General features: G+C 41.3%; 1 protein-coding gene across 4 annotated transcripts in view; it reads left to right on the forward strand.

The window, feature by feature from the left end:
* The window catches only part of ryr3 (ryanodine receptor 3), a 109,788-nt gene that overhangs the window by 15,714 nt on the left and 67,202 nt on the right, over positions 1-26,872 (forward strand). For 3 of the 4 annotated variants that reach the window (XM_029425967.1, XM_029425965.1, XM_029425966.1), the window contains exons 1-13: positions 14,185-14,218; positions 16,409-16,508; positions 16,710-16,804; positions 17,223-17,297; positions 18,350-18,506; positions 19,943-20,107; positions 22,047-22,168; positions 22,293-22,473; positions 22,733-22,868; positions 25,187-25,282; positions 25,396-25,514; positions 26,260-26,393; positions 26,622-26,863. In XM_029425967.1, the coding sequence (XP_029281827.1) occupies positions 16,734-16,804; positions 17,223-17,297; positions 18,350-18,506; positions 19,943-20,107; positions 22,047-22,168; positions 22,293-22,473; positions 22,733-22,868; positions 25,187-25,282; positions 25,396-25,514; positions 26,260-26,393; positions 26,622-26,863 (1,498 nt within the window). In that variant the 5' untranslated portion in view covers positions 14,185-14,218; positions 16,409-16,508; positions 16,710-16,733. Of the gene's footprint in view, positions 1-1,263; positions 1,384-5,539; positions 5,645-8,147; positions 8,169-13,342; positions 13,418-13,605; positions 13,685-14,105; positions 14,219-16,408; positions 16,509-16,709; positions 16,805-17,222; positions 17,298-18,349; positions 18,507-19,942; positions 20,108-22,046; positions 22,169-22,292; positions 22,474-22,732; positions 22,869-25,186; positions 25,283-25,395; positions 25,515-26,259; positions 26,394-26,621; positions 26,864-26,872 lie in introns of those variants that run through there. The other variant, XM_029425968.1, reaches the window with a different exon arrangement.

A 26,872-nucleotide genomic window follows, 5' to 3' on the forward strand; every position in this document is an offset into this window, starting at 1 on the left:
TTTAGGTCTCCTGCAAAGTCTGTTTGAACTTCTACATCTGCTGAAACCCCAGAAAGTTGTTCTGGATTTGACTCACGTTTCTCTTTGTGTTTCCATTTTAATTTCCATCTGTACCGCAGTGTGAAATTACACTTTTCTCATTAATTGTTTCCGTACAGGAGACGGTAGTGAAGGCTTTATAATGCGCTATAAAAATCTCTTAGATTATTTTCTTCACACCACATTTTCAGTCCATGCAGGGGGACTTTTACTTCCCTATCGCACTAAATATTATAGTTTTAGGTCCAGAGTGGCATTTAAAAAAATATATATATATATTATCAGGGTCTGTTATCTCGCCTCCTGCGTCTGTGGGTGCTCTGCAGCCGTCTGTGGGTGCTCTGCAGCCGTCTGTGGGTGCTCTGCAGCCGTCTGTGGGTGCTCTGCAGCCGTCTGTGGGTGCTCTGCAGCCGTCTGTGGGTGCTCTGCAGCCGTCTGTGGGTGCTCTGCAGCCAGTATCTGAATCTATTAAATTAATACTGCTGTGAAGGAGGTGGGAGCCAGAACCATGGCAACCATCAGCTCAGATTAGTGTGGGACGTGAGCTGGCAGGAGACGTGCACACACACACACACACACAGTACACACATATAGTACACAAATAAATCAATATCTATGTTGCCAAATAGAGCCAGACCCTCTCGACCCCGACAGATACAGATGTTCATTTATTGGCTGATTTGAATGGAGGGTTTCGTCTCTCCCACGGAGATAACAAAGGCTGAGTAACAGGTTTAGAAATGATATTCCTCAACGCTGCGTTGCTGTTGCTGTTATTGATTAATATAGTTTATGTTCTTGTCTTTTCTGCTGCTGAAATGGTTATTTCATAAGTTATTGCATGCGGTAACTTCGTCTTATTTTACTGACATGCATATGGACAAATTAATTTTTTATGTTGCAATAAGAACGCTAACCATATTCTTGTATCTACAGTCAGTTTTTATTGTTGTTGTGATGGATCAGCCTCCACCACATAACACAATCCTTCTGTTTCTTTGATGCCTGTTTTTATCTGAAAGCTTCACGAGCAGCAGTGACCTCCACGAGTCAAAGGTTCACACCTCGGCGTCAATTCAAGGTGTATTTTGTTTCCACGAGAAGCATCGAATCTGAGCCAATATAGATTGTTCTCTTCTTGTCCCGCGCTGTTCAGGTCACTGTCAAAACATTCTTTGGCTTTAACGCCCCTCTCTCTCTCTCTCTCTCTCTCTCCTCTGGCAGGATGACGAGGTGGTGCTCCAGTGTGTGGCCACCATCCAGAAGGAGCATCGCAAGTTCTGCCTGGCTGTCGAGGGACTCGGAAACCGTGTGTGTTATCTGGAATCCACATCTGAAGCTAAGGTGAGGATGCAAACTGCTTTATTTTGAGCAGCTGTAGCAGATACAAAGTATGTTAATGAAGCTCGTGTTACAGGCCTTATTTCAGGCATTTAACCAAAAAACCCATCGACTTTGAGAACTCACTCCTGCAGCACGCTTTAGGATCCTTGAACAATTAAAAATCTTTCCTCGTTCGTCCTGCATAGTTTAACAGATGCACAAAATAACGTTTCAGTCTGCAGTCCAATTTCTGTTCCTTGGCAGTCTCTCTTCCTGATAGTGTTGAATCAAAGAGGCACTTGTGAGTTCTTGAAACCCATCTGTTTATCCTCTCCATCACCTCCACCCACTCTTATTCTAATATGTCCTTCATGTCAAATAACGAGTAAGAAGGCCCTATGGTGCATCCAGGTTCAGGTCCCACCTGTCAGTTCCGGCCAGGACTCCAAAAACACGACTGATGGTGTTCATGGAGCCAGTTATGGATCATGCACTTGGTGTATCTTAGTCACAACGACAACTATGACGTATAGAAGATGTTGTTCACCACTTTTGTTTTAGAAGAGTGAAGTTTCTTGTTGTAAAAGTGTAATAAAATGAGCATTTTGCTGCCTGTGGCGTTGTAGCGACACCACAGATCTGTCACTACTCTGTTACACGTCTCACTAATCTTCCCTTTGACGAGACGTACTGTATGGTCTTTAAAAAAAAAAAAAGACATGTTTAAATGAAGCAGATCGTGTTGCTCTGGAGAATATGTCTCCTAATAGGAACTTAATTGTTGTGTGCATCATTAGTCACACCATCACCAGCGATGTTGTTGTCAGTGATGCTGATCTACGAGGGATAGAAAACGCAGCCTACATATGTAAAGAGATGATTTATTGTTGGCTTCACACTTACTGTGCGTCAGAGCGATAATCACATGATCACAACCGACAAAAAGTCCTCCAATGCCGGGATGTTTATGAGCCGTGCATATCAAGTTACGCCTGATTTTAAGCCGCTGGGCAGTAAGACTTGTTTCTGTTCACTCACTCGGAGGGTAACGCCTGCGGATCCCCAGGCAGCCGCATCACAAACACCTCTCTCCTCTCACCTTGGGTACCGGTGACGAAGCATCAGGTCTCTTTGGGTGTGAAGTGTGGAAGACTGTCGAGGGGTGGCGGCCGTGGTGTGGCACGAGGGGAGGGGCTGTCATCAGCTGGAGGATCTCAGGTGTTGACACCTCATTTCCCAGACTGACTCTTTCGAAGCCTGGCTGCTGCTGAGAAACGAGGCCCGAGTAAATTAGATCAGATGTAAAGATGAGGCAGCTTTTTAAATATGATGTTGCTTTATATATTTACTACCATGACATCATTCATTCATGCATTTGAATAAGAGGTAAGGTAAACTCCTAAAGTCCTCGTTCTTAACCACCTTTTTATTAGACTTTATGTAATATTTAAGTGTATATAAAAACAAACAGCTGGATATACATGTGCAGTACGTACAGATGTATTTGCTCATTTCTGCATTGATTTATTTAGTTCTTGCTTTTTTTATCGTAACAGTTTGTATCTAATACTTTGCTTAGTTTGACGTTTTTATTGTATTAAATGATAAGGCTGGTGCCACGAGTCAACAAATCCCATTAAAACACTAAAACTGTGTGTGGCTTCATAGGAAAGAAGGATCATGAATATATACTTTAATGTTTAAATTAAATAAAAAAGGCTGAATGCAAAACATGGTTAATCAAACAGGAACAAATGGTGTTTTTTCATTCTTTGGGGACTATATTCAGTCATGGATTAATACACACTAGTGAGTATTTTAAGGTGTATGTGGGACTATCTAAAACACACACCATGTTCATAGTGTTACAGTGTTTTTAACAACAATGGAGGCTACTCAGAAGATACTTGTTAGTAGGATCTTTTTTAATACTCTTTACAGACGCTAAGAAGAAGAATGGAACAGCTTTCTAATGAAGCGTGTAAATCCCTCCCTTTCACCCATCCTTCTATTTAACATTTAAAAAGGACTCATTTTAACTTACATGCCTTTTGTTAGGGAACAAGAGGAAGTTAATGGGATTTACAACAGTTACAAAAACTCTCTTACACATGATGCAAGCCTCTAGATTGTTGCAGATGCTATTTAATCTTCTGAAGGATCGCTTTCCTCATTTTCACAGCTTATAATATTGTATTTTCTTAAGCTCCCTGCAGACTTTGTAAAGGTCGCTGTGACCGTTGACGGTCTCTTCTATTCTCAGACAAGCAAGAATGTTCAGTATGTCTGCCCAACCCTGGAAGAAGTATGATAATTGGAATATTGGCGAGCGGTGAATAATTCATAAAAGGTGTAAGATCTGCAGCAGGTTGAGAGTTATCACTGTGGAAGGTCGTATGACACCACAGGTGTAGCTGTGTCGTGTCATTTTGCAGATTTATTTCAGGCAAAAGTAAAGAGAACTAGATTTCGGTGCTGCTAGCCTATTCCAAATCTCTTTTTCTACGAGGTTTCTTGGATGTTTTTGTCACTGGAACATCTCCTCTGGGTGTAAATGCAATTTTAAATGATGAGTAGACAACATTCGTGTGCAGGCTGTGGGTGGCGGCTCACAGAACTGGACACACACACCGCGGTGTTGGAGGTTCCCATGCATGTCTGTGTAGAGTTACAGAGCAGCGCCATCCTCATTATCACCCGGTAGCCCTCCCCTCTGCTCACATTTCTCACTTCACTGCTGAGGTCAAGGGTGAGCCGGGTGTGTTACTGAGTCGGGGCATGTGCCCAACACCTTTAAATCACTTCTGTGTTTTGGGAGAGATGGGTGGCATGTTATGTAACGCTGGCTATTGTTATGAAACGAATATAAGTGAAGAAGTGAATTTAAAAAAAGAAATGAGGGTAGGGATATGATTACATGTGTGCAGTGTAATGTTAATCAACAGTGCCATCTAGCACATCGCAAGGTAAATGATTCATGCTTTGACAAGCAGACACAAGTAATGAACAGGTCCCCCGGCCGGTCATTTACTAACATTATGTCAAATGCCCCATTTTTACCCTTCAGTATCCTCGCTTTGCATTTGTCGTTTGAATGAACTCTACTGAATAATTTAAGCAGCATTGCATTGAAAGAAACAGTTTGCTGAGAGTGGAGGACAAACCTGAAGCCTGGAACTAAACAACACTGTGTGCTTAGGAATAAGCCAAACTAATTATTGGTCATCGCGGACGTGGGCTGCACACGTTTTGACAGCCCTCCCCATAATCCCCCAGCCACTCGTTAGCAGCAGGATGGCAGAGAAGTTGCAAGTCATCAGAATTATTTACGAGCACCGTTCCTCACTGAGCAGTTTAAACCTTTCAGTTTGTTGCTGGTCTCAGATCAGTGCCTGCAATTAATTTAGAAGCCAATTACTGCTGTGGAAATATGTAGTAGATTGTAGGTACAATTTTACAGGCGTATGTGTGTCTAATTAAAGCAACACAGTGTACAGTACTGCCTCTCCCTGTTATTACACCAGTTTAGTTTCATTTCTTTAAGCGGCATAAAGATAAATACTACATAATGAATAAGAATGTGTATGTTTAGCAGTACATTCACCAGAATAAAGGGGACATGACAGATCCAACATGAGCTATAGTGTAGAAAACGTCTAAATAAGTAACAAAATGAAGTTTTCCACACTTCTGATGTCAGTTCAAAAGGTGTTCACATGCACATTTATTCACTGTGTCATAACAGGCTCTGCTTGGAGCTACGTGAGACTGACGCTGCAATTTTTATTTAGGTCACGTAACCGTCCATTACACTGATGGGCTACTACGCGTGACCACTTTCACAATGTCAACGAGCATCATGTTGATAAATTGACATATCTTCTAAAACTATCCAGCTCTTCTTTCTTCCGTCTCAAATTTTAGAAAACTTATTAGGTTATGTATGTCACGTCAAAAAATCTGAGCTCTGGGAATTATGGCGCAGCAGCATGTGCTCGAGGCTACACAGGTAACATAAAAGAGCAGAAACAGAATCAAGGAGAATAAGCTCCTGGCACATTGTTTGTTGTCTCTAGGAGAGGAGCCTGTTTTTGCTCAAGACACCGCCACTGTCAATGCCTCTTCGAATAATGTTTCTTTCCCTCTCCTGTCTTCCCTTCTTCCTCCCGTCCCGCAGAATGTTCCTCCAGACTTGTGTGTTTGTAACTTTGTGTTGGAGCAGTCCCTGTCGGTGCGGGCCCTGCAGGAGATGCTGGCTAAGACCGGGCAGAACAGCGAAGGGGTGAGTACTTCCCTCCTTCCCACTGCTACATTGCCCCTCTCTGTTTTATGCACACATACACACTCCACACTTGCATACACAAACACAAATCAATTTGTATTCTACCAGCACTCTGTTGCAAAAGGCCCTTGAGGTTTTTGTTATATAGGTTTCAGTGAGAAGTCTCTATTTCTGCAGTATTGCTTTGTATATGCACTGTGGCCTGAGAGGAGTGTAACATAACAATCTTCACAACTGTTTTCTAGTTAACATAATTTAGCAGAGCAGTCACGGTACTGGAAATACAAAATGCACTAAATCTGCTTGAAAGGAGGCTTTTCAGTTAAAATACTGTAAACCTGATTGGAAATATTCCAGGGATTATTAGATGTCCAGCCATGATGATTTTTCTGTAATCCCTAAAATGATGCATTCAAATGCTGTCAGGTTTTTCGGAAGTTTAACCTGCACATCTTTAATGTCAGATTGGGAAATCACATATAGATTCAGCACAGCAACTTTTGTGAGGGCTTCATTGGGATTTCTTATTTAAGAAATGTGATGCTGACAATATCTAGCAAGTCCCTGTTGGCTCTGCTAGCTGAATCTTGGCCATGTTGGAGGTCCCACTCGGAGAAAAGGTACATCTGTTGTGACAAATGAATGTGTCACAAAACTGCAAAAATGGTCAAAATATATTTATTTATCTTTTAAATCAGCCTTTTAGTAGTGTTGTCATGTAACAAGCATAAACAGCGTTGGACCTTATTAATAACCTCACTTAATTTCTTGCTTTAAATAATAATTATTCACTAAGTTACTCTTTATTAAGTTACTTAAAGGTTACAGCAAGTGTACAGTTTTGAGAAGAGAATCCGCAGACTGCGCACTACATGGGGGGCTTTTGTTTTGAAGGGCTTCTGCAGTATGTATGAAGGACTTGCTCTCCAGCCAGCAGCAAGTTCTTATTCATTTATTGTTTTCCGAAGAATGCAGTAACAAGATAGTATCTCCATATAGGAGGCTTTCAATGTTAGTAGGCTTAGCAGTAAGTCTGAGGAAGTAACTGGTTTATTGGATTACTGTAATAACTGTAATGGATGCATTACCCATAACACTTTGTATACATGTAAGAACATCTTAACACCAGAAACAAGCTCCCAAAATCCAGTGCTGTGCTCTAAGGGATCAGTCTAAACTGACGATGTTGCTTAATCACTTATCGACAATGTGATTATTTCACAAATACGTCAACGTAACGTAACGTTGACTTTGAAAAGTTACTATATTAAAAATCAATAAGAAGATTGGAATAAATCCCAAAGGCAAAGCAGACAGACCAAACCAGAACTACAATTGAATTCTAAACAGAAGCTGTCTCTTTTCATTCTCTGTAACACTTTCCTGTTTTGCAAAAGGAGATCAGAAAGCAATGATAATGAACGGCCGAGGAATTATCTGTGAGAGCACTTCTGCATCCACAGCCTCCTCTCTCGCTAAACCGTCCTCCCGGCTCCGCTCCAGCTCGCTTGACATGTTTATTAGAGCCGGTAAGTAACCTTTGATCGGGTTCTGTCGTGCCATGTGTCATCGACAGGCAACGAAGCACTGTGGTGGGCTACGTGTGGTCTGTGAACTCCTGTCAGATGCTCATATTCACTCATGCTGCTGCACTCCAACAAAGTCATTTCATGTGTCATTTAACCTCATCACCAAGCGCTTCTCGAGCCAGAGGGGGAGGTCAAGAGATGGGAAGGGATAGCATCACATGTTTGGATGAAATGCTAATATTTGGGGAAAAACAAAGAGAAAACAGTGCTTAATTCTCAAATAGATCCAAGCGTTAAATGTGGTCGATCAAAACCACAACATACAACAATCTGCTTGTTAGTGGTAGTGTTTCCCATCACTGTTCCTATTGGATACACATGGTCTGTGTTGATTTTGAAATTTCTCCAATTGATGGGCCTAATTATTATTATTAGCTAACCCTAGGACAGACCACTGGTATGTAGGAACAGAGATGACTATGGTTGCATTAATCATTGTGCCATACAGCTGCAGCAATTGGAGAACACAACACAGCATTACGGCGCTATTTGCAAAATAAATTAAGTACATAATCCACAAGGCAAGATGGCCCTAATGGTGTGTTGTGCTGGATGGCTCTGGCCACCAATGTACTTTTCATGTAGCCTTCTGGCACAGATGGTTCTTTAAGTGTCTTATTGTGTAAACGGCTTGGGTTGTCTCCACTGATGAATCAGACCTGCATTGTTATTAGCCTGGGTAGCAGATTTGTTTTGTGCTCAACAGTGCACCATTGTTGGCTGGCCTTCATTGGCAAGACAACATGATGTTGGCCAGAATACAAACTCTCTGCTAGCGAGGCTAATAAATCACCCTCCTCTTTCCTTTCCACTGCAAGGGCCCATTTCTCTCTATTGTTGCTCCCAGATTTGTGTAATTGACTGCCATGCAACCCAATAACACATTCTTTTCATTTGTATTTGTGTGTTACTAGAGTGCTGACCATGAAAAATGGGTAGGTCCATCAGTCCGTTCATCCATCATGTTGTCAGTGTGCATGACAGACTGCCAAACGAAAGGGTTGAATTTCCGGCACTTTCACTTGAAGCGACACCCATTTCTCGATTGCCATAAAAGCTTCATTTATAGCGTGTACAGCGTTTAGTTTAAACTGCCATCCCAGGTGCTGCACTGTCGGGAGATATTAAGCTAATGGTTATACATTTCAATTTTCTATACCTCAGCACATATTGTGCAGATGGATATTAAAATACATTTAATTCTACGTGGACTCTCACTGGATAGCAAATTAAGCTTTCTCCTCACCATAGCTCAACAGATTCTGTTTCCCTCAGCCAGTCTGGAGACAATCAATTAGCTTCTCACAGATGTCTCCGAACTTTAAATCATGGCAATCTTGAAATAGACATCCGTTAGTGCTTTCACCTCGTACACAGTAGTCAAATGTTTTTCCTTCGTCTCTGAAGACTACTTTGTGTGCAAGTGTGTAAGCACTTTCAAGTGACAGTGTTTGCTTTTCATTTGCTTAAGCGATTCATCCTTATTATTTTTTTGCTTCCAATGCAATAAGATTCAAGCATTAGTATACAGCTTCCACTGTTTGTGCTGTTAAAAAGATACATGCATAGATTTTGCTTACCAAAGGTAGTGGTGAGCTCCTTTTTTTATTTATCTCATTTACTGAATCTAAATGAAAGGATCTGAAAACCCACACGTTGGCAGAAAACTCACTTTGTGGTTTGGGTGTGCTGCTCTGTTTTCTCTGGGTTTGTTCTCTAACATTAATTCATTTTAAGGGTTTTGACAGCAGGAAATGTCCCGATTGTTTAACTTCAGTTGAGCAAAGCTGTTGAAGGTTCAAGGTTTGTCTGTTCTTCACATAACTCACACACACTGAACTGCCAACACGCTACCCCTATCCAACAACATGGATGTATAGTTTTTCTCTTAACTTTTACATATTACACATCACAGTGTACATCATATTTTAATGAACGCTTGAGGTAAATAATAAAAACAAATGGAGCACAATTACTGTCTCATTATTTAAATTATTTGAAGGACAGGGCATTGCATATGTACATGAGAATCAATATATCAGACGGTACTTAGCAAATGAGTTTGGCATGACTCCCTTCTTCACGGCTTTGTAAAAGTGATTAGTTTGCTATTTCCCATGCTCAGCCTGTTCCATATAAGACGAGAGATTGATATGAAGAGAACGTTTAGGAAAATTACTTAGTCATGGTTTGGTGTAAAGGCTGTGTCAGGCTTTAGCAAAGAGAAAGCTCAATGTTGGCACAATATCAGTGATTAAAATACAGCCACCAAAATGATCCATGTGTTTTAATTCAACACTGGCCCATTACACTGCTTCTAAAGTAATCGACATCAAATAAATCAATTACATTGACCATGGTTTAGGACTGGTTAAGTGATTCATAAAGTCTAAATGCCAAATATGTACTGCTTACAACCTTTATTATTGTTGTATTTCTAATATTTTCACTTTTTACTACTTTTACTTCTACTGTATACAATTCAGAGACAAATACTGTACTTTTTAGTCGACTACATTTATTTGCTAACTTTTAGTTACTATACTACTAGTAGCCTATACTGTAGTACTTTTACTTGAGTAACATTTATAACATTGAGTTTTACTTGTAACAAGAGTATTTCTACACTGTGGTAGACCTATTTTTTTTACTTAAACTCAAATAATGTTACTTTAACTTTGCACAGTCTGTGGAAATACATGGCAAGTGTAAACATCCATGGAACATGAACTAGAAGATTTTAATGCTGCATTCAAATACCCCTCGAAAGTTAGAAAGTCGTTTTTACGACGTTAGGTGTGGACGATACAAAGACGATGTTGTATTTTGTTGCTTAAAGCGTTTAAACAACACATCGATAGCTGAAAATATCATGGTTTGGGTTCAAATATGTACTTTAGTCCCAGAAGTTATCTCAGGGCGGTTGTTGTGTAGCCTGCGACACGGCAGATGGACCCTTCTCTGTTTTTCCGACTCTGTTATTCAATTTCTTCGATTATTCCTACGCCACTTGAATGCAGCATAACCCGCGATTTGATACGTAAATATAAATCCTAAAACGGTTGCCCGGATGACGGAATAACGTCTTGAGTGATGAGGTCAGAGATGCACGTTAAATTGAATGTCCAAAGCTACCCCTGAAGGCTAACGTTAACTTTGTGAGTAAAGCAACCGATAATAATTTACCAAAGGTCAGCTCAAGTTCTCTGTAGTTAACCGTTAAGAAGAATTCACGTTGATGTATATACAAAATACGATTTGTTCGGATTACAGGCATATTACAACCATGGATGTATCAAAGATGGCGCCTAATTAATGTCGTAGCTCACCTAACGGTTCAACTGTTCAACTGCCATATCGGGAAATTGGGTATGTCGCATCAAGCTAGCTACATTAGCCCTGAAATAAAACCCTAACTTCATTTTAACGCTCAATTGTTTTTGTTTAAACTGTTTTGGAGAGGTATTGGTTCACCTTTATGGTTTTGAGGCTGCTTAGTGGTGCTATTCTAGCAACCTTCAATGATGTAAATGGAAAAGTAAACAGAAAGATTATTAGATAGAGTAGCTAAAATAGCACTTGTGGGGTCCAGTCGTCATTAATTGTTTCTGAGACGTTTACAGTAACCTGTCCTCTCGTGGCTTTGTTTTCTCATTTGCACTGAATGCCAATGATAAGCGGTTCACTTAAAAGCAAAGCCATCCACAAATGTAGCTAATGTATGCTCATCAAGACTAATCTAAAGCTACATCTTATTAACATAATGTTGTTAGTTAGTGCATTATGTGCTTAGTGTTGGAATTAAATTTCCAAAAACTTTCCTTTTTTATTAATTTAAGACTCAAGTTTCTTTACCTCCTCCCCTAACGCATGTATACAAACATTTCTGTCTTTGTTGTTTCTATACTGCACTCTCAGTAGAAAGCTGTTTAGGATACAGTACTTACAACTGGAGGGGCACCAAACCAAAGGTCACAGTTCCTGGCATTGATGTGTCAGCATGACACCCGGCCTGAAATACAGGCTGTCTCTCTCTCTCTCTCTCTCTCTGTACCCCCCTCCCTCACTCCCAGCTGTTGCTGGATACTCTTCCCATTTTTCTTTTGATCAAACTCTTTTTCCTTTTTTGTCTGTCTTATATGAGCCATCTGTGAGAGGCTTGGTTGCCAAAAGAGAATTAGCTTGGTGTCAAATTCAATACACAGTGGGGAGTTCCCTTTAGGTCAATTTAAATGTGACCCCTGCAAGCAAACATACAAATTAACACTGACAACTGGACACGAAAGAGGATAGCCCGCATGTATTGCTTATTAGATAAACACAGCAGTGTGCGTCACACTGGTTAGACAGTCTCAGCTCTTTCGATGAGAGGTTTAACGATTGTTTGTCGACTTAAAAGACAGTCAAATCTGTTAGAGTGGACACTCTTAATTAGGGCTGGACAATAAGGCCAAAATAAAATATAGGTCATTTCATATCTCTAACGATATCATGATCTAACATGTTTTCTGGAAATTTAATAAATAGACATAACCACATTGTAAAGCCTATTTTGCAACGTTTTTAAGAACGTATGTGCAAAATTAACACGTTTAGATTTTTTTATGGACGATAGAGAAAATGACATTTACCATAATTATGCAGAGAGAACCCTGTCCGGAGCTGTATGTTTCCTCAATATTTTGCACCAGAATATTTGAGAGATTTGAAGTAGTATGTGCTTATAGCAATTTAGACAACTTAAATTTGTATCAGGATATCTCAATTATAGGATTTCATCGCTAATTCAGTTCAGTTCAATTAAAAGGAAATTAATGATCCTATTATCGCCCAGCCGTACTCTAAATTAATTATAGGTGATTATTAGGTCTATAGCCCTAATAATAGAAATTCCTAATGTGACAATGACTACGTTTATATGCACACATATTCCACATATTTTTGCCCTTATTCCGAAAAAGACAATATTCCTACTAATCTGTTTACATGGCTAATGAAAATTAATATATTCCACTAATATTCCAGTTTACATGCAGCCATGCATACTCCGATTAACTCCAATTCTTTTGGCGGACTTGTTCGACCCTGCAAACACAGCCTCCCTCGGTGTTGCAATATTTGTGCACATCCAAGTCTTTCATAATGTTTAAAAGTGTGTTTCTTCTTTCGATCAGAAATGTGGGATTTTCTTTTGGGCAATGCTGTTGCCTTGTTGGTTGAATGCTCCAAAAACCCAGAACAATATCGGCATATCCCACGTGTCTTAATCAGAAGATGCTACACTCAGAATATCCCAATGGAATATGCTGATGATGCTAACCCATATCAAATTTGAAATATTGTCATATTCGGAATAATAGTATAATGTTAGTGTGCATGTAAAGTTTAAACGTAGTCAATGAGAAATATCTAACAAGTAGATCATATGAAAGAATATAGCAACAGTATCAGGTATGTGACTGTTGGGCTAAATTGTCTTTTAATTAAAAAATGAACAAACGTATTAGAACCCTCTAATGGAAAATCCTGTTCAAATTCAACACCATTACTTTTCCAAATCTGTTTTTATCCAGCTCTCAATCCTAAATCTAACACACATTGCTGATACAGAGATGATTTAGATTTCACTGCTTATGGTACCTTTTCTTTTTTCTTCTGCCGCTAGAGGTTGATTAAAAAGGTAAGTAGAACTTTTTTTATTCACCTCCAGAGGTGGTGAATAAATCATATCTTTCATCTTTATTTCCTCACATTTCCTTTCCATTGTGCTACAGTGCATCACAATTATTCTTGTTTATCACAAGAATGGGCAAGCTGTCTGAGTGCGGTACTGTACATGTTTGTGTGTGTGTGTGTAGTTTTGTGTGTTTCCCTCCCTCTTTTTTCGTCCGTTTCCTGCTTGCACTTTGAATGAAGGTTCGAACTTGGAGTTACTTTATTCAGTCCTGTGCAGTTTGACCCACAGAGGAAACTCTTAACTTAATATCTGACATAGAGGTGAAGTGGAGGGTACTAACGTAGACTATCGATGCGATAAGTCTAACCTGACAGGGTCCAGAGGTCAAGGATGCTAGGATATGATGATAATCTGTTACCTGTTTCCTGGCAGGCGGGTCAGGGGGGTGGACACCGGACCTTGCTCTATGGTCATGCCATCCTCCTTCGCCACTCCTTCAGTGATATGGTGAGTATCAACCATACATTTTGATAGGATTTTATATATACTGTATATATATTTTTAAGTCCTAAACCATTTTTTTTTTAACCATAAATAATTGAAGTCCTGTATTACATGTGAACAGGAGCTGATTACCTCTCTCAGTATGTCTTAATGTTTCCTTTGACCAAACTCTAACTGACTTGTCACCCCAGTACCTGACCTGTTTGAAGACATCGAGGTCTCTGACAGACAAGCTGTCATTTGATGTCGGACTACAAGAAGATTCGATAGGTACAGTATGACTAACGGGCACTTTACAGATCCTACTTGGCGTTTTACTGCTTTTAATAGAATTCAGTTGTTCTGAGCAGCCATTTCAGCAAGCCGACCTAACCTTGAGATGGAATCAATACCCATGGGAGGAATACTGTAAAACACAGTTACAGCGCTACACTTGACATCTGAACTACATCAATTCTTGAAGCCGTTTTCTTAAGCAGAAACGCTATTTCAACTCCTCCTCCAGCCTTCCTCGGAAGATGGCTGTCTTTTGGCTTTTTGCCACTCAGAATAGACGAGTAAAGATTAAAGTAAAGATGATCTAAAAATGGCACGTATATGACTCTGGGACAATAAACGTGCTCAAATGTATGTACGTATTCTACTTGACGACCAATATATGAATAATGTTTTTGTGTATTTGTGTGAATAGGAGAGGCCTGCTGGTGGACCATCCACCCTGCGTCCAAGCAGAGATCGGAGGGAGAGAAAGTTCGCATCGGAGACGACCTGATCCTAGTGAGCGTGTCGACGGAGAGATACCTGGTAGGTCAAGTCCAATATCTCAACAGTAGATTTTTTGGAAACTTACCTGTTACTGTAGAAGAAAATGAGAAGGTTAAAGAAATATCTTTTTGTTGCCATCACTGGACAATAAGCCCTTCATTTACTATTATTACATTATTAAATGATATAAATATCTAAAAATATCTTTAAAAAACTCCAAAAACATGCAAACAAAGTAATGAAGCCTAATAAAGAATTCAGAAGAAATTAATTTTAATTACTTTCAAAATTATACATATATATTTAATGTTAAATCATAAATACAATGCATACGGATAGACACAATCTTCACTGCACATAATGCTCTCTTTTAACTGTCGCTTGCTTTTTTCCAAAGTGTGATTTACCAGCTTGCCAAAAAACAATTCAGATGATTACACATTATGGTCAGTTAGCCTTCTGATTTAGATGCCATGAACCAAAGCACTCCCACGTTAACTCCTCTTCAAAAAGTAAAATTATAGTTCATCATTATCAACAGAATGCTCTGTTTTGAACTCGCCGTTACACACTTGAAAGAAGATGCCATTTGAAACGATGAAGGTTTAATTGCAGCTCGAGCAATTCTCATTAAATCATCAGGCCTCCACTCAGTTTCTCGTTACCAGATAAGAGGGTTTTCTCTCATGAATATTTAAAGTTTTTCAGACGGTCTGTTGTTTCTGTATTGTCTCATTTTCCTTCTGTCTGGTTCGCTTGTTAGATCTCACATAATTCAAGTTTTCTCTGCTGTTGTGCTTTCTTATTTCTCTACCAAAATGTTTTGGTGTCTGACAGAAGAGTCTGCCTCAAGTCCTGCAAGAGTTTAGAGGCAGACAATGCTCCTAGTGTAGAGAGGAATGGTTGTTTTTTGTTGCAGATTATGCGCCTCACATCGCTGCTTTGGTTCACTGTCTGTCTCAAAAAGACACTTTTATAAAGGTTCATAGCCGACGGAGAGCTCTGACGCTCGTCTCACTCCAGCCATCTTCAGATTGACGGGGCAATTCAAGGGGAAAACTTAAAAAACTTGACACTGCTATCTGTAATGGAAATCTGATTACTTGTAAACCCCTCCTGTGCAGTTTTATTTTTTAGGGATGGCACCCATCTGACTGATGAGCTTAGAGTTAATGCTGTCTCCCTTATGCAGAGCTATACACCCGACCTCAATTAACTTACTTGGTTAAGAGAGAGGAGAGGGAGAGGCGGAGAGGGAAATGGAAAGAAGGCGGGACAGCGACGTGCCGTGCATAGGAGAGTGAGCAGTCAGGCTTGGAGTGGCTGCTCGGGCCCTTCAGTGAGGGAAATGTGCAATTAAAGCGAAACTGGCAAAGAGCCAGACTTTCATCTCCCCCGATGGGAAATCTTCACCTGATTCGGTCCGACAGAAGCTCAACTTTTGAAGAATGGGACACGTCAGAAATTCAGGCGAACGCAATCAGTGCTCCATCACTGTGATCAGTCACAGAGGTTGGGACACAGTCTTTTCAGACTTTAAGGCGTTCATTGCTTTGCGTCTGACTGTCCAGTTAGGCTGAATTGTGTCAGCAGTTTCACTTTGATCTGCAATTGTCAGGGCAATTAAAATAAATAAATCCGGGAGAGCTAGGGCACAAAAGGTTTGACTTCATACACAGCACTCCATCGATCCATACCAGCTGACGACACGTTGCACTGGAATACATGGTATACTCTATTCTTTTTAAATTCAAACATAAACTAATACAAATACTAAATGCAGGGTTATATTTGGCCCAACAATGACAGTCAACACATCAGCTCTCTCTCTCTCTCTCTCTCTCTCTCTCTCTCGGATGTCGCTGAAGGCTCGTTTCATTTTGAATTCTCACTCTCCTCTGAACTCTGTGGAAATGGGAGCCGCTCCAAGTGTTTCTGCTGGAAGGCGTTATTGTACCAGTATTATCTGGACACTGCTGCGTAGAGAAACACTGATGCAGCAGTGCTCTTTAGCCCACCGCATTATAACACTGTTTGGCCGTCTCCAGAGGAAGGGAAGTTGTTTTAATCTCTTTTTCAAATCCCCACACTGGAACATCTCCCTCCTTTTGTGCAGTATTGCTGAATCTCACTGTTTATCTATGTTTCCCTCTTGCTAACTCCACCACTTTACCGGCAGTCTCCACCTTTTCGGACCAAAGCCCTGAATGACCTGCTTCTCTCTTGCAGCACTTCTCTAACTCCAACGGCATCAGCCAGGTGGACGCCTCCTTCATGCAGACCCTGTGGAACGTCCAGCCCACCTGCTCTTCAGGAAACGTGGCTGTAGGCAAGTTCATGACCGCAGCAACAATAGCAGCATTTTTAACATCCTTTTCCAATAGAATGAATCTCAATAGCAATAAGGAAAACTCCAGACAAACATGGTAAAGATAGAGAAGTTCTGCACTGTCAAAGATCATGCTGAGTATTTGTATCACAATGTTGTTGTTGTTGTTGTTGTTGTTGTTGTTGTTGTTGTTGTTGTTAGGGATATTTGACCGGTGGACATGTGATGCGTCTTTGTCATGGGCATGATGAGAGCTTGACCATCCCTGGAGCAGAAAAGAGTGAGGAGGAGCAGAGGTTAGTAGATAAGTAGCTCAGTAACATGAAGTCAAGTCAACAAGTTGTCTTGTGAGCAGTGAGTGGACATTTACAATTGTTGAAACTTAACAATTGAGAAAGTAGTTATTTTGGGATGATAAATAAAATATAAAAAGCTGCTCTTTTCTGCAATGGTTACTGAGCTCAGCTGTTTGATCAAAGTGCTTCTTCCCCAGCAGAATAAGACTTGTCGTGACTTGTGAATGTATAGAACAGTGTGAAAAGTAGAAATAGTCTCATTATGCAGCTCTAAAAATCCATAAAGGTTGAATTTCCGGTATATTCCCTGCGCAACAACTGTAGGAATAGCAGAGACTCGTCACTTAATTTTATTCCCACTGTGACTTGAAAGACTCATAAATAATAGAAGCCCACACTTGTGTCTTATTGCTCTCAGGATAGTCAACTATGAAGCGGGTAAGGGAGCGTCAAAGGCCCGCTCACTTTGGAGACTGGAGCCTCTGAGGATCAGGTGAGAACACACACACACACGCACACACACACACACACACACGCACGCACACACACACAGAGTAATTAACATAAAGCCCTGACATAGATTTCTCTCAGAAATGCATAGAGGAGTTTGTTTTATTTGATACGACCTCTTCATGAAGAATAAAAAAGAATCTGTGCTTCATGTACAAATGTCACAGCTACTGTACTGTAGGTTATAAATAAACTTCACCTCCCTCTACTTTGATATGTCACTACCAATTAGTTGGCAAAGCCCTTCAGAAGGTGAGGTTCTGTTTACCATCCCTTTCAATCTACTTCTCTTCACCCTCCCTCTTCTTCCTGTCTTTCCTTTCTTTAACTGGCCACCCACGCAATTTCCCTCCAGTCACATCGCCTGCCAGCTCTCACTGGGGCTGCCTGTCAGAGTCTGTTCACTTTGAAATGGCGCAGGTGCATCTATTAAGGCACATGTTCTCCTTTTCGGCTCAGTGAGGAATTTTGATCAGTATTTTCCACACTGCATCAACCGTACAGAGAACGTTTCAGCTCCACTGACAGTAAAGAAAATCAGTAAAACTTTATCTATTTGTCTGTTGACGTCTTCATTCCACTTGTAGATTGGTTTTAACAAGATCAAATATTCTAATTGGGTGATTTCATCTTCAATTAAAGGTAGAATAGCACAGTCTGCTATAGAAAGGAAGGATTCACTATATTGCTGGAGAAACATTTATCCCTTTTGTGTGAGGCAAGCGGGGGTGAAAATATTGTTTTTGAAAAGGCTAAACGGCAACAAATATGTATTGAAGCAGAATATTTATTATATATATAAACATGTTGTGAATTTATCTTTTGGATTTATCTGGAGTTCTTGGAAATGTTTGGATCTCAGAGCCATCGCTGGAATATAATACTAATAATATTAGTGTAGCCTAATCTTTATCTGCTACTGTGCACAAATACCAGCTTTAAACCGACTACACTGAGATGCAAAAAGCTATTCGGTACAGCCCGACAATCCAGTGTTGTATCCAAAGTTTGTGACAGTCAGTGCTCTGTGTTTAGCTGGAGCGGTAGCCACATTCGCTTGGGTCAGGCCTTCCGACTCCGCCACCTCGCTACCGGCCATTACCTGGCCATGACTGAGGATCGCGGACTGGTCCTGCAGGACAGGGAGAAGTCCGACACCACGGCCACTGCGTTCTGCTTCAGGCCCTCCAAGGTCAGTGCCCACTATCCCTAATATACACCCAGTTCATTTATTCTATTTGTACAACTAGCTCAAGGCAGTTACACCGTCTGAAAGCTGCCCTGAGTTTTGTTCTTAGTCAACTTACCTCATTAACAAAACAGGACTCAAAATATCTTCCCCCGACTGCTTCATCAAAGGCTCCTGGGGCGGGTCTGTAAGCTCTTAATGAGCTCATGGCCACAGAGAATTGACCTTTTCACAGCTGCTGAGTAGACGGCTCTGTAAATGTTGCCGCAAACATTCATGTTGTCAACTGACCTAATGGCAACTGGCTGGGGTGTAGCCATTTTCAATTAGGGAGTCAAGAGAATTCTCTCATCACCACTACAGCATTAAGATTCATTGTGATGCACTGGGGGTTTCAGAATATCGTTCTAGTTCTTTTATTTGCCTCTCCTCGTTTATTTCCCTTTTTATCTCACACTTTTTGAACTCTCTCAATTCAAAGGATCTTTTTTTTGTTTTTAATAACGTGTTTTCCAAAAATAGAGTCTCTCCGACAAAAATAACCGTGAGAAAGGAAGCACATGGCTTACTTGATATTCAATTTGAAAATGGGTGGTTCAGGGATGTTGTTCAGGGAGGTGTTTACTTGTAAATGATGCAGCTTTGATTTAGAAGTTGACACAGGAGTCTCCCTTTTCCGTTTTATTTCTTGCTGTCGCATTGTGGTCCAGTGACTTTGATTCCTCATCTTGTTTTAAAGCTAAACAAACTTCTTAATTATTAATGTGTATGTTTTTGCGTTGAATCCTCCATTACCCTGTGGTGAAATAGCCACAGCCACATAAACGGCTCAATGCCATGAGTCACCTTCAGAGTACCATTGAGTCCCTGCAGATATCCTTTTATCTACAAAAGGTCCACTGTGCAATCCTCCTGAGGGCCTGTCCACTTCAGAGGCTTTAATCTTCCTCACAACAGTGTAATTGCTCTCAGTAATTACCCTTTCTGCAGGCGTTTTGGGATTACTGGGATTCATGCTTCTTTAGAAAAATGAATCTACATAGAAACTCTTATTTTCTATGTATTTTGCAACTTCTTCTCCCTCCGCCAGTTGTAAACCCAACCCAGTGCCAGTTTGATTCTTGTATCTAAAAAGGTCAATGCTTTGCGTTGTTGAACACTGGCATTAATATGTTCCCCGCTTCTTGCTGTCGACTGCAATCGGCTGTAGCGCTCCATCTCTGCTGAGCCAGAGATGGAGCAGAGCTAATGAGGCCAGCAGCAACCTCCTGGCAGGCCAATGAATGCACTCTCCTCAACCTGCCTCTGTGATTACCATCTAATCACAATATATCTTAATTTGTCATTTTCCACGCCCGTTGTTATGTGTGTGTGTGTGTGTGTGTGTGTGTGTGTGCGTATATTTGTTAATATGGGTGTTTGCCTCTTAATGTGAACAGGAAAAGGGCGACTCAGGCCCAAAGAGGGACATTGAAGGCATGGGAGTGGCAGAGATCAAGTACGGAGACTCTGTGTGCTTCATCATGCATGTGGCGTCGGGACTGTGGTTGTCCTACCTGGCGCCTGATGCCAAATCATCTCGCCTCGGACCCCTGAAAAGAAGAGTAAGTGGGATAAAACTGTTTCTTCCAGACCTAACATAACAATGTTCAGAGTTACTGAGTCATTCCCAACTCATTATTATATATTATAAGCAATGTTATTTTAATTGTAAGACGGTTACTGAAGGATGTTGTTTTTCAGATGAAAGCAGCAGTAGAAACAAGCGTTGGGCTATAATTCCAAATTATCACTAAATTGACTTTCAGTGTGATTGCATTGAGACGAAATGTCACACAATGTCAATCACAGTACTGTCTACTTTAAGCATTTTTACCTATTTTCTTTTAATCAAAAACTGCAGAATTACGTTAAAGAGTTTATATTCGACAAAATAATACAATATATTTTGCTTTGATTTTGCATACATTTATTGTGATGTGTAGTGTATTACTATTGGAACATCCTTTAAGAACATATTGCAGGCTAATCATACTTCATAGGTGAAAGTGCCTGTTGCACAATTATAAACAAAACATTTCACTGTTGCATAGTGATACACATGACTGTATTTGGCATCTGTTTACCTACGTGTGTACAGTAGGATCCTGAATGCCCGCCATAGCTCTACTCCAGCACCTCAAAGCCGATGTGCACAGTAGCAAATCACACCCAATCAAAGCAGGGGGGTGTAAGGCTATTTAAACACCCAGGCAAATATTTATTTTCTACTCCATTTAAAATCATTGTCTATTCTGGATACTCTTGACACAACCCCTCTCCCCTGACACTCACCTTTCTGCACCCACGATGTAGCGACCCATTTAAACGTGATAATGGGCAATGCGGAGTGTAACAGTCGGTTTTGGACGAGACATGGGGGATTAGGGCGCCACATGAACGCAGCTCACTGCTGGGACTGTCTCCAGGGACATCAAACGCCAGCTCATGCTGGCGCCAGGCAGCACCCGCGGCCTTGGCAGCATGCCAATGCACCTGATATGATGTTGGAGGTGATGGTCAGTCTACACTTAGACCCACCCCCCCCTCCCCCCCACACCTCGTCCCTCTTCTTGATTATGCTGTTTGATTAGTGTGAGTCAGGTTTCACTGTAGCTGTAGTGGTGTAAACTCACTAGCTGCAGGAGAATCTCCCATCATACATATCATATAGTACTTAAATGTGGAGTCAGCAATTCTGGAGAAAGACCCCAAAAGAAATACTCCCCCTCCCGATTTACTGTCCCCCTCGCTCCCACAGCAGGAACCCTGTATAAAGATACAGGGTATCAATTCATTCATATATAAATAATATATAAAGAGGCCTTAATTAGTATTAAAATGTCAATAAAATATTAATTATTAATCTTTCTAAAAAATAATTGACAGACTGCCTCTTGTGTTAACGTCACACAGGTCAGGATATCTGAACCAACAACACTCGTGTGTAGTTTGCAGCCTCGGAGCAGATTCACGGTCTGCTAGCAAAGACCTGCGGAAATGAAAATTGACTATTCAACCAAGATTTACCAGACGATGTATCCACGGTGTTTCAAACTCTGCACGATGGGAATCAAGGCAGTTGAGTCACACAATCGCAGAGTTATTGTAAAGCTGGTCTTAAATGTAATTCCCAGTGGCATTTAAAAAGTCTTGAATCTAACTTAAACTCTAGGAACCCTGGTATACATCCTTTCCTCTGCCCTGTGCACCAGCACGAAGCTCCCTGTTGCTGATTTGTTGGAATAGTATTGTGTCGCTCAGTCACCAGGGCTGTGTGTGCACACCAGATTATCTTTCAGCGCGCACACACAGAACGGACAGCGAGCCATCCGCAAGGGAATGAATTGACGAAAAGTGTATTGGAATTGAATCGCTAACTGCACCTTTTACCGTTAAGACATTTACTGATGCCTGTGTGTTTCATTGCCTTGTAAATGTGATGGTGTTGGTCCTGTTGTAATGATGAAATGCTCATGTATGTGTGTGTTTGTCCTCGTCTAGGCCTGCCTGCATTCTGAGGGCCACATGGACGATGGACTTATCCTGCAGCGCTGTCAGCATGAGGAGTCTCGGGCTGCTCGCATCATCCGCAACAGCACATTCCTCTTCACCAACTTTATAAAGTAATGACAAGGGCGTATTCCCAAACACTCTAATCTTCTCTGTCACACAACATCACAACATACCCACACAATGTTAATTGTTGCTTGATTTTTATTCTCTGTCTTACCGCTCTTTCCCCCCCAGGGCTTTGGACAGCATTGCAGAGGGGGAGTCCACGGCGGTGGCCGATTATGTTGAAGAGGTGCTGCAGACGCTGAACGACCTGATCGAGTACTTCAAACAGCCCGATTCCGAGCTGGAGCACGAGGAGAAGCAGTGTCTTCTCCGTTCACTCATCAAACGTCAAGACCTCTTCAAAGATGAGGTGAGGGGGGGGGGGGGGGGGGGGGGGCGATGGGGATCCGTCAACGTCTGATTTAAGAAGCTCTAACAAAACGGCGTTTGTGAAATGACCTGCAACAAAGGTCCTCAACTGTACCTGCTGCAGCCCATAGACCTTTCCAAGGCTAAATAAAAAATGAGTTATGTTTATCTAATGTCAAGTGGAGTTTAAGAAAGGAACATACTGTCTGTAATGAGGTGAATCACAGATGATTCATGGCATTATTTCTGGCTTTTCTTAGCGCATGCTGGCCCTCCTGTCCAAATGCATTGACCGGATGAACCTGTACAACAGCGCTGCCCACTTTGGAGAGGTGGCTGGGGAGGAGGCAGGCTCGGCGTGGAAAGACATTCTCAACCTCCTCTATGAACTTTTGGGTGAGCGGGCCTGAGTGATGAATCACATGAAATGTCCACATCTTCTGTCAGCTGTTGACCCTGGGTAGAAATGCAGTATTAATCTTCCCACATTGTCTTAACCGAATCCTCCCCCTCTCCGTCACACTTCACACTCTACGCTTCTTATCTCGCCTGTGTACTTCTCCTCCTCCCTTCCTTTCTCCTCCACAAACTCCCTCCACCCTACTCTTGTTTTCGGCTATGCCACATCTGGAGTTCACAGCTGGTGACGGCCCTTACTTGACATCCATTTAGAGCTATTTGGGACGAGGGAGTGGAGAGGAAAGCAAAGGCAGATTGCCTCTTGTATACTTGTTTGATAATCTTCCCTGCCTACCATTTGGGCCACATCGTGTGTGTGGGCGCATTACGAAGCGTTGAGCTGCATATTTGAAGAAAGGATGGCATCATTAGCAAAAATGCCAGCCATCACAGTTGCCGGCATTATCCCGTCCTCTCGGGGGCCTGCATTGAGTCCTTAATGCTAAAACTGTGACCCTGAAAAGTTTTATTTTGGGCAACTTATTCGGTGTTTGTTTTGCTGTCATTGGAGCTTTCCCATCAACCGCTTCCCCTCGGCTCACCTTGACTGCCCTTATATTCATCACCTCCCCAGCATGTACTCCCGCATGCACACACATCAAACACACACGCTCAAAACCCACAAATACACTGCTCTGAGTGCCCACAGAGGGGTCACCCCCAAGGATGCAAAGCCCGTCTGGTGAAGCGGGTTTTGCATGATGAATTATGTTTGTCCTGACCTCTCCGTCCCATAGCAACTCTGTCTGTTTTAACGTAATACTAATTATTAGTGTAAGTTAAAGGTTCAGTTGGTAACTTTTTTATAAAAAATAACTTTATAAATCCGCCCCTTGATCCTGACAGCAGTGCATGAGACGGATAATCTGAGAGAGACATCAGGTGCCAACTCCCCGCGCTCCGAGTGGTAGTTGCAAGATTTGACAGCGGCCGGCTGAGGAGTCTCTAACGCAGCGTCAATCACTGCTCGTGAACGCCAAACTAGACAGCGCTGATTAAATATGAATCAAGATTATGTTACATTGCCTCATTTCTCGCCTCAAATGTTTTCAGAAACATATTTTTGTATTTTGAAAATGCCATTAAGAGCTAGTGGGAAGAGAGGAACATGTTTTCTGTCTCAGGCACTACTGTTAGGATATGCAAATATGATAACAAGTTGTTACAACATCCAATTTTTGCTGAGTCTTAAGAACTAAATCGTGCTGTCTGCTTCAGGTAAACCAAAAGAAATGTACTTATGCTCTTCATAACACCTTACCACCTTTCATGCGAAACGATCAGTCAGCAGTTTGAGCAGTCACTACATTTGTCCTTGTAAAGTACCTTGTATTTATCAAGCACAGTACTTACCTCTTTATCTCACTGTGCAGTATGAGGGTTTATAGGAACGGTACATCACTGCAGCAAGGTGAGACGTTATCTCCTGGAGGTCAGATAAAAAAAGATTTCCAGGTGTTAAATCGCTAGTATGCATTATAATACATTGTGTAGGTATGTATAATAAATGACAGATATGGGCTTCTTTAAAATATTACATAGTAAAAGAAAAAATAGTTTCTTCAGATGCTAAAAGAATCAAATTATGAGATGGGCTCATGTCTTACTTCATTAGTGGTAATTTAATGGAGGCTTTCTGCATCACTTAATGAAGTGCATGCTAATGTGACCATTATTTAAAGTCTGTATTGTGTGTACCTCAGGTTCTCTGTCACTTTTAATTTCACATCCCTGCCCTTGCGTCGTGCTGTGGCTCGATCCACGTGTTCACATTGAACGATGGCGTTCCTTAAAAGACCGAATTGTAAGAGATTAGACACCCATCAGTATTCCTTTGGCACAAATTGCTGTTAAATTGTTTCACGGGCATTTTCAGTCGACTGTCCCTGAATCCTAATGGTGAAAGATGAGACGGTAAAGTGATAACGAGGCTCCTTAGTGTCACCGCGGTGACAGAGAGAGGGCACGAGGGAATACACGTCAACCTTTTTATAGAACAAAGAGAGCCTTGCTTCACAGAGGCTTCAAAATCTTGCCGTCCCATTTTTTTCCTTTTAGAAAGCCTTCATAATAGTGGGTGTCAGATTTGTCAGATTTGATGAATTCTAATATTTACGTCTTTACAGGGAAATTGACTATTTTTCATTCAAAGTCAAATTGTGTGGAACATCATCAGCTGCTTGGATTTATCACGTCTTTACTAAACTCTATATGTGCTGTCATTAAACCTTCTGAAAACGTTGTCCTTTGTTTAGCCGCATTGATTCGTGGGAACAGGAACAACTGCACCCAGTTTTCCCGCAACTTGGACTGGTTGGTCAGCAAACTGGAGAGACTGGAATCTTCATCAGGTAATAAATGAAACGATGAACCCTGCACCGAATGTCTCCACTGATGCTAAGATGTGGTCTTTTTTATTTACATTTGTTCTGGTAATGACAAATATATTTGTGTGACCTCTCAGGGATCCTTGAAGTCCTCCACTGTATCCTGGTAGAAAGTCCAGAGGCTCTGAACATCATTCAGAAAGGTCACATTAAATCCATAATCTCTCTGCTCTACAAGAATGGACGCAACTACAAGGTGGGCAGAAACATGAGCGCAGTAGCTTTAATATCAGCTAAGAGTGTTTTAAGACTGAGTGGTGATTCATTTTGATGTTGATGACTCAAACAGTCAGTATTAGCTGAACTCATTGTGAGAGTTCTCACACAGCTTTTATTAGTCACTGCTGTGCTTTGAGAGGGATGCTAATGTTAGCATGTTAGCATGCCTACACTTACAATGCATTTCAACAATAACGGGATGTGACATGCTAACGCTGGCATGTTACGCTAACGTAAATAATGATAATTGTATTAATAAAAAGTGGCTTGTTACCACCATGCATAGCCTACATTTGATATGGTAACGTGCTGACATTTAGTATGTTAGCATTAATTGTTGAAGTTGAACTTTTGACTTGTTGCTAGCATTAAGATGAAACATCACACCTTGGGAAATCAAGAGATGAAGTAACACGCTGTAAATTACAAATATCTTGTAAAAATCTACCTGTGGTGGTGATTTCAGAAATATCTTTTAAATACAAATGTGTTTCATAAAATGTAGGGAATAACATGAGGTTACTCATGAAGTCTACTTATTTCTAATTCTATTTAAGTGGATTGATCGGCTATGGTCATGTAGACTTGGGGACCTGTTATACAGTGTGCATATGCTACAAGCATTGCAACTTGCAGAGAATCTGACTAAACAGCTGATCATTTAACTGAAAAACAAGGAAGTTGTGCAACACGTGAATAAAATCTCCACTTTTCCCTTTTAGATTCTGGATGTCCTGTGTTCCCTCTGTGTTTGTAACGGGGTGGCAGTGAGAGCCAATCAGAATCTGATCTGTGACAACCTGCTTCCCAAGAGAGACCTGCTGCTCCAAACTCGACTGGTCAATGATGTTCAGAGGTGAAGAGAGAGAAACTATTTATCAGCTTGTTAATGAATGTGAACAAGCGTTTATGGGTTTAAACGTTCAGTTTAAGTCATCATGATAGCTGGTTAAATTATTAGATGTGTGTCTTATTGTGCCAAAGCATTCAAATATTCTCCCTGCAGCCAGGTGATGTTTAGGATTGGTTGACTATTAAACACGCTTTGCATCATGGAAGCTTCTTCCTCTCTTATCCCGTCCAGCATGAGGCCGAACATCTTCCTGGGCGTAGCTGAAGGTTCAGCTCAGTATAAGAAGTGGTATTTTGAGCTGGTGATCGACCAGGTGGACCACTTTGTCACCGGAGAGCCGACCCACCTGAGGGTCGGCTGGGCCAACACTGAAGGCTACGCTCCGTACCCCGGTGGAGGAGAGGGGTGGGGTGGCAATGGTGCTGGGGATGACCTGTACTCCTACAGCTTTGACGGACTTCATCTCTGGTCAGGTAGGCATC

This window comes from Cottoperca gobio, chromosome 24 (assembly GCF_900634415.1).
Source record: "Cottoperca gobio chromosome 24, fCotGob3.1, whole genome shotgun sequence".
NCBI classification, from domain to species: Eukaryota; Metazoa; Chordata; class Actinopteri; order Perciformes; family Bovichtidae; genus Cottoperca; species Cottoperca gobio.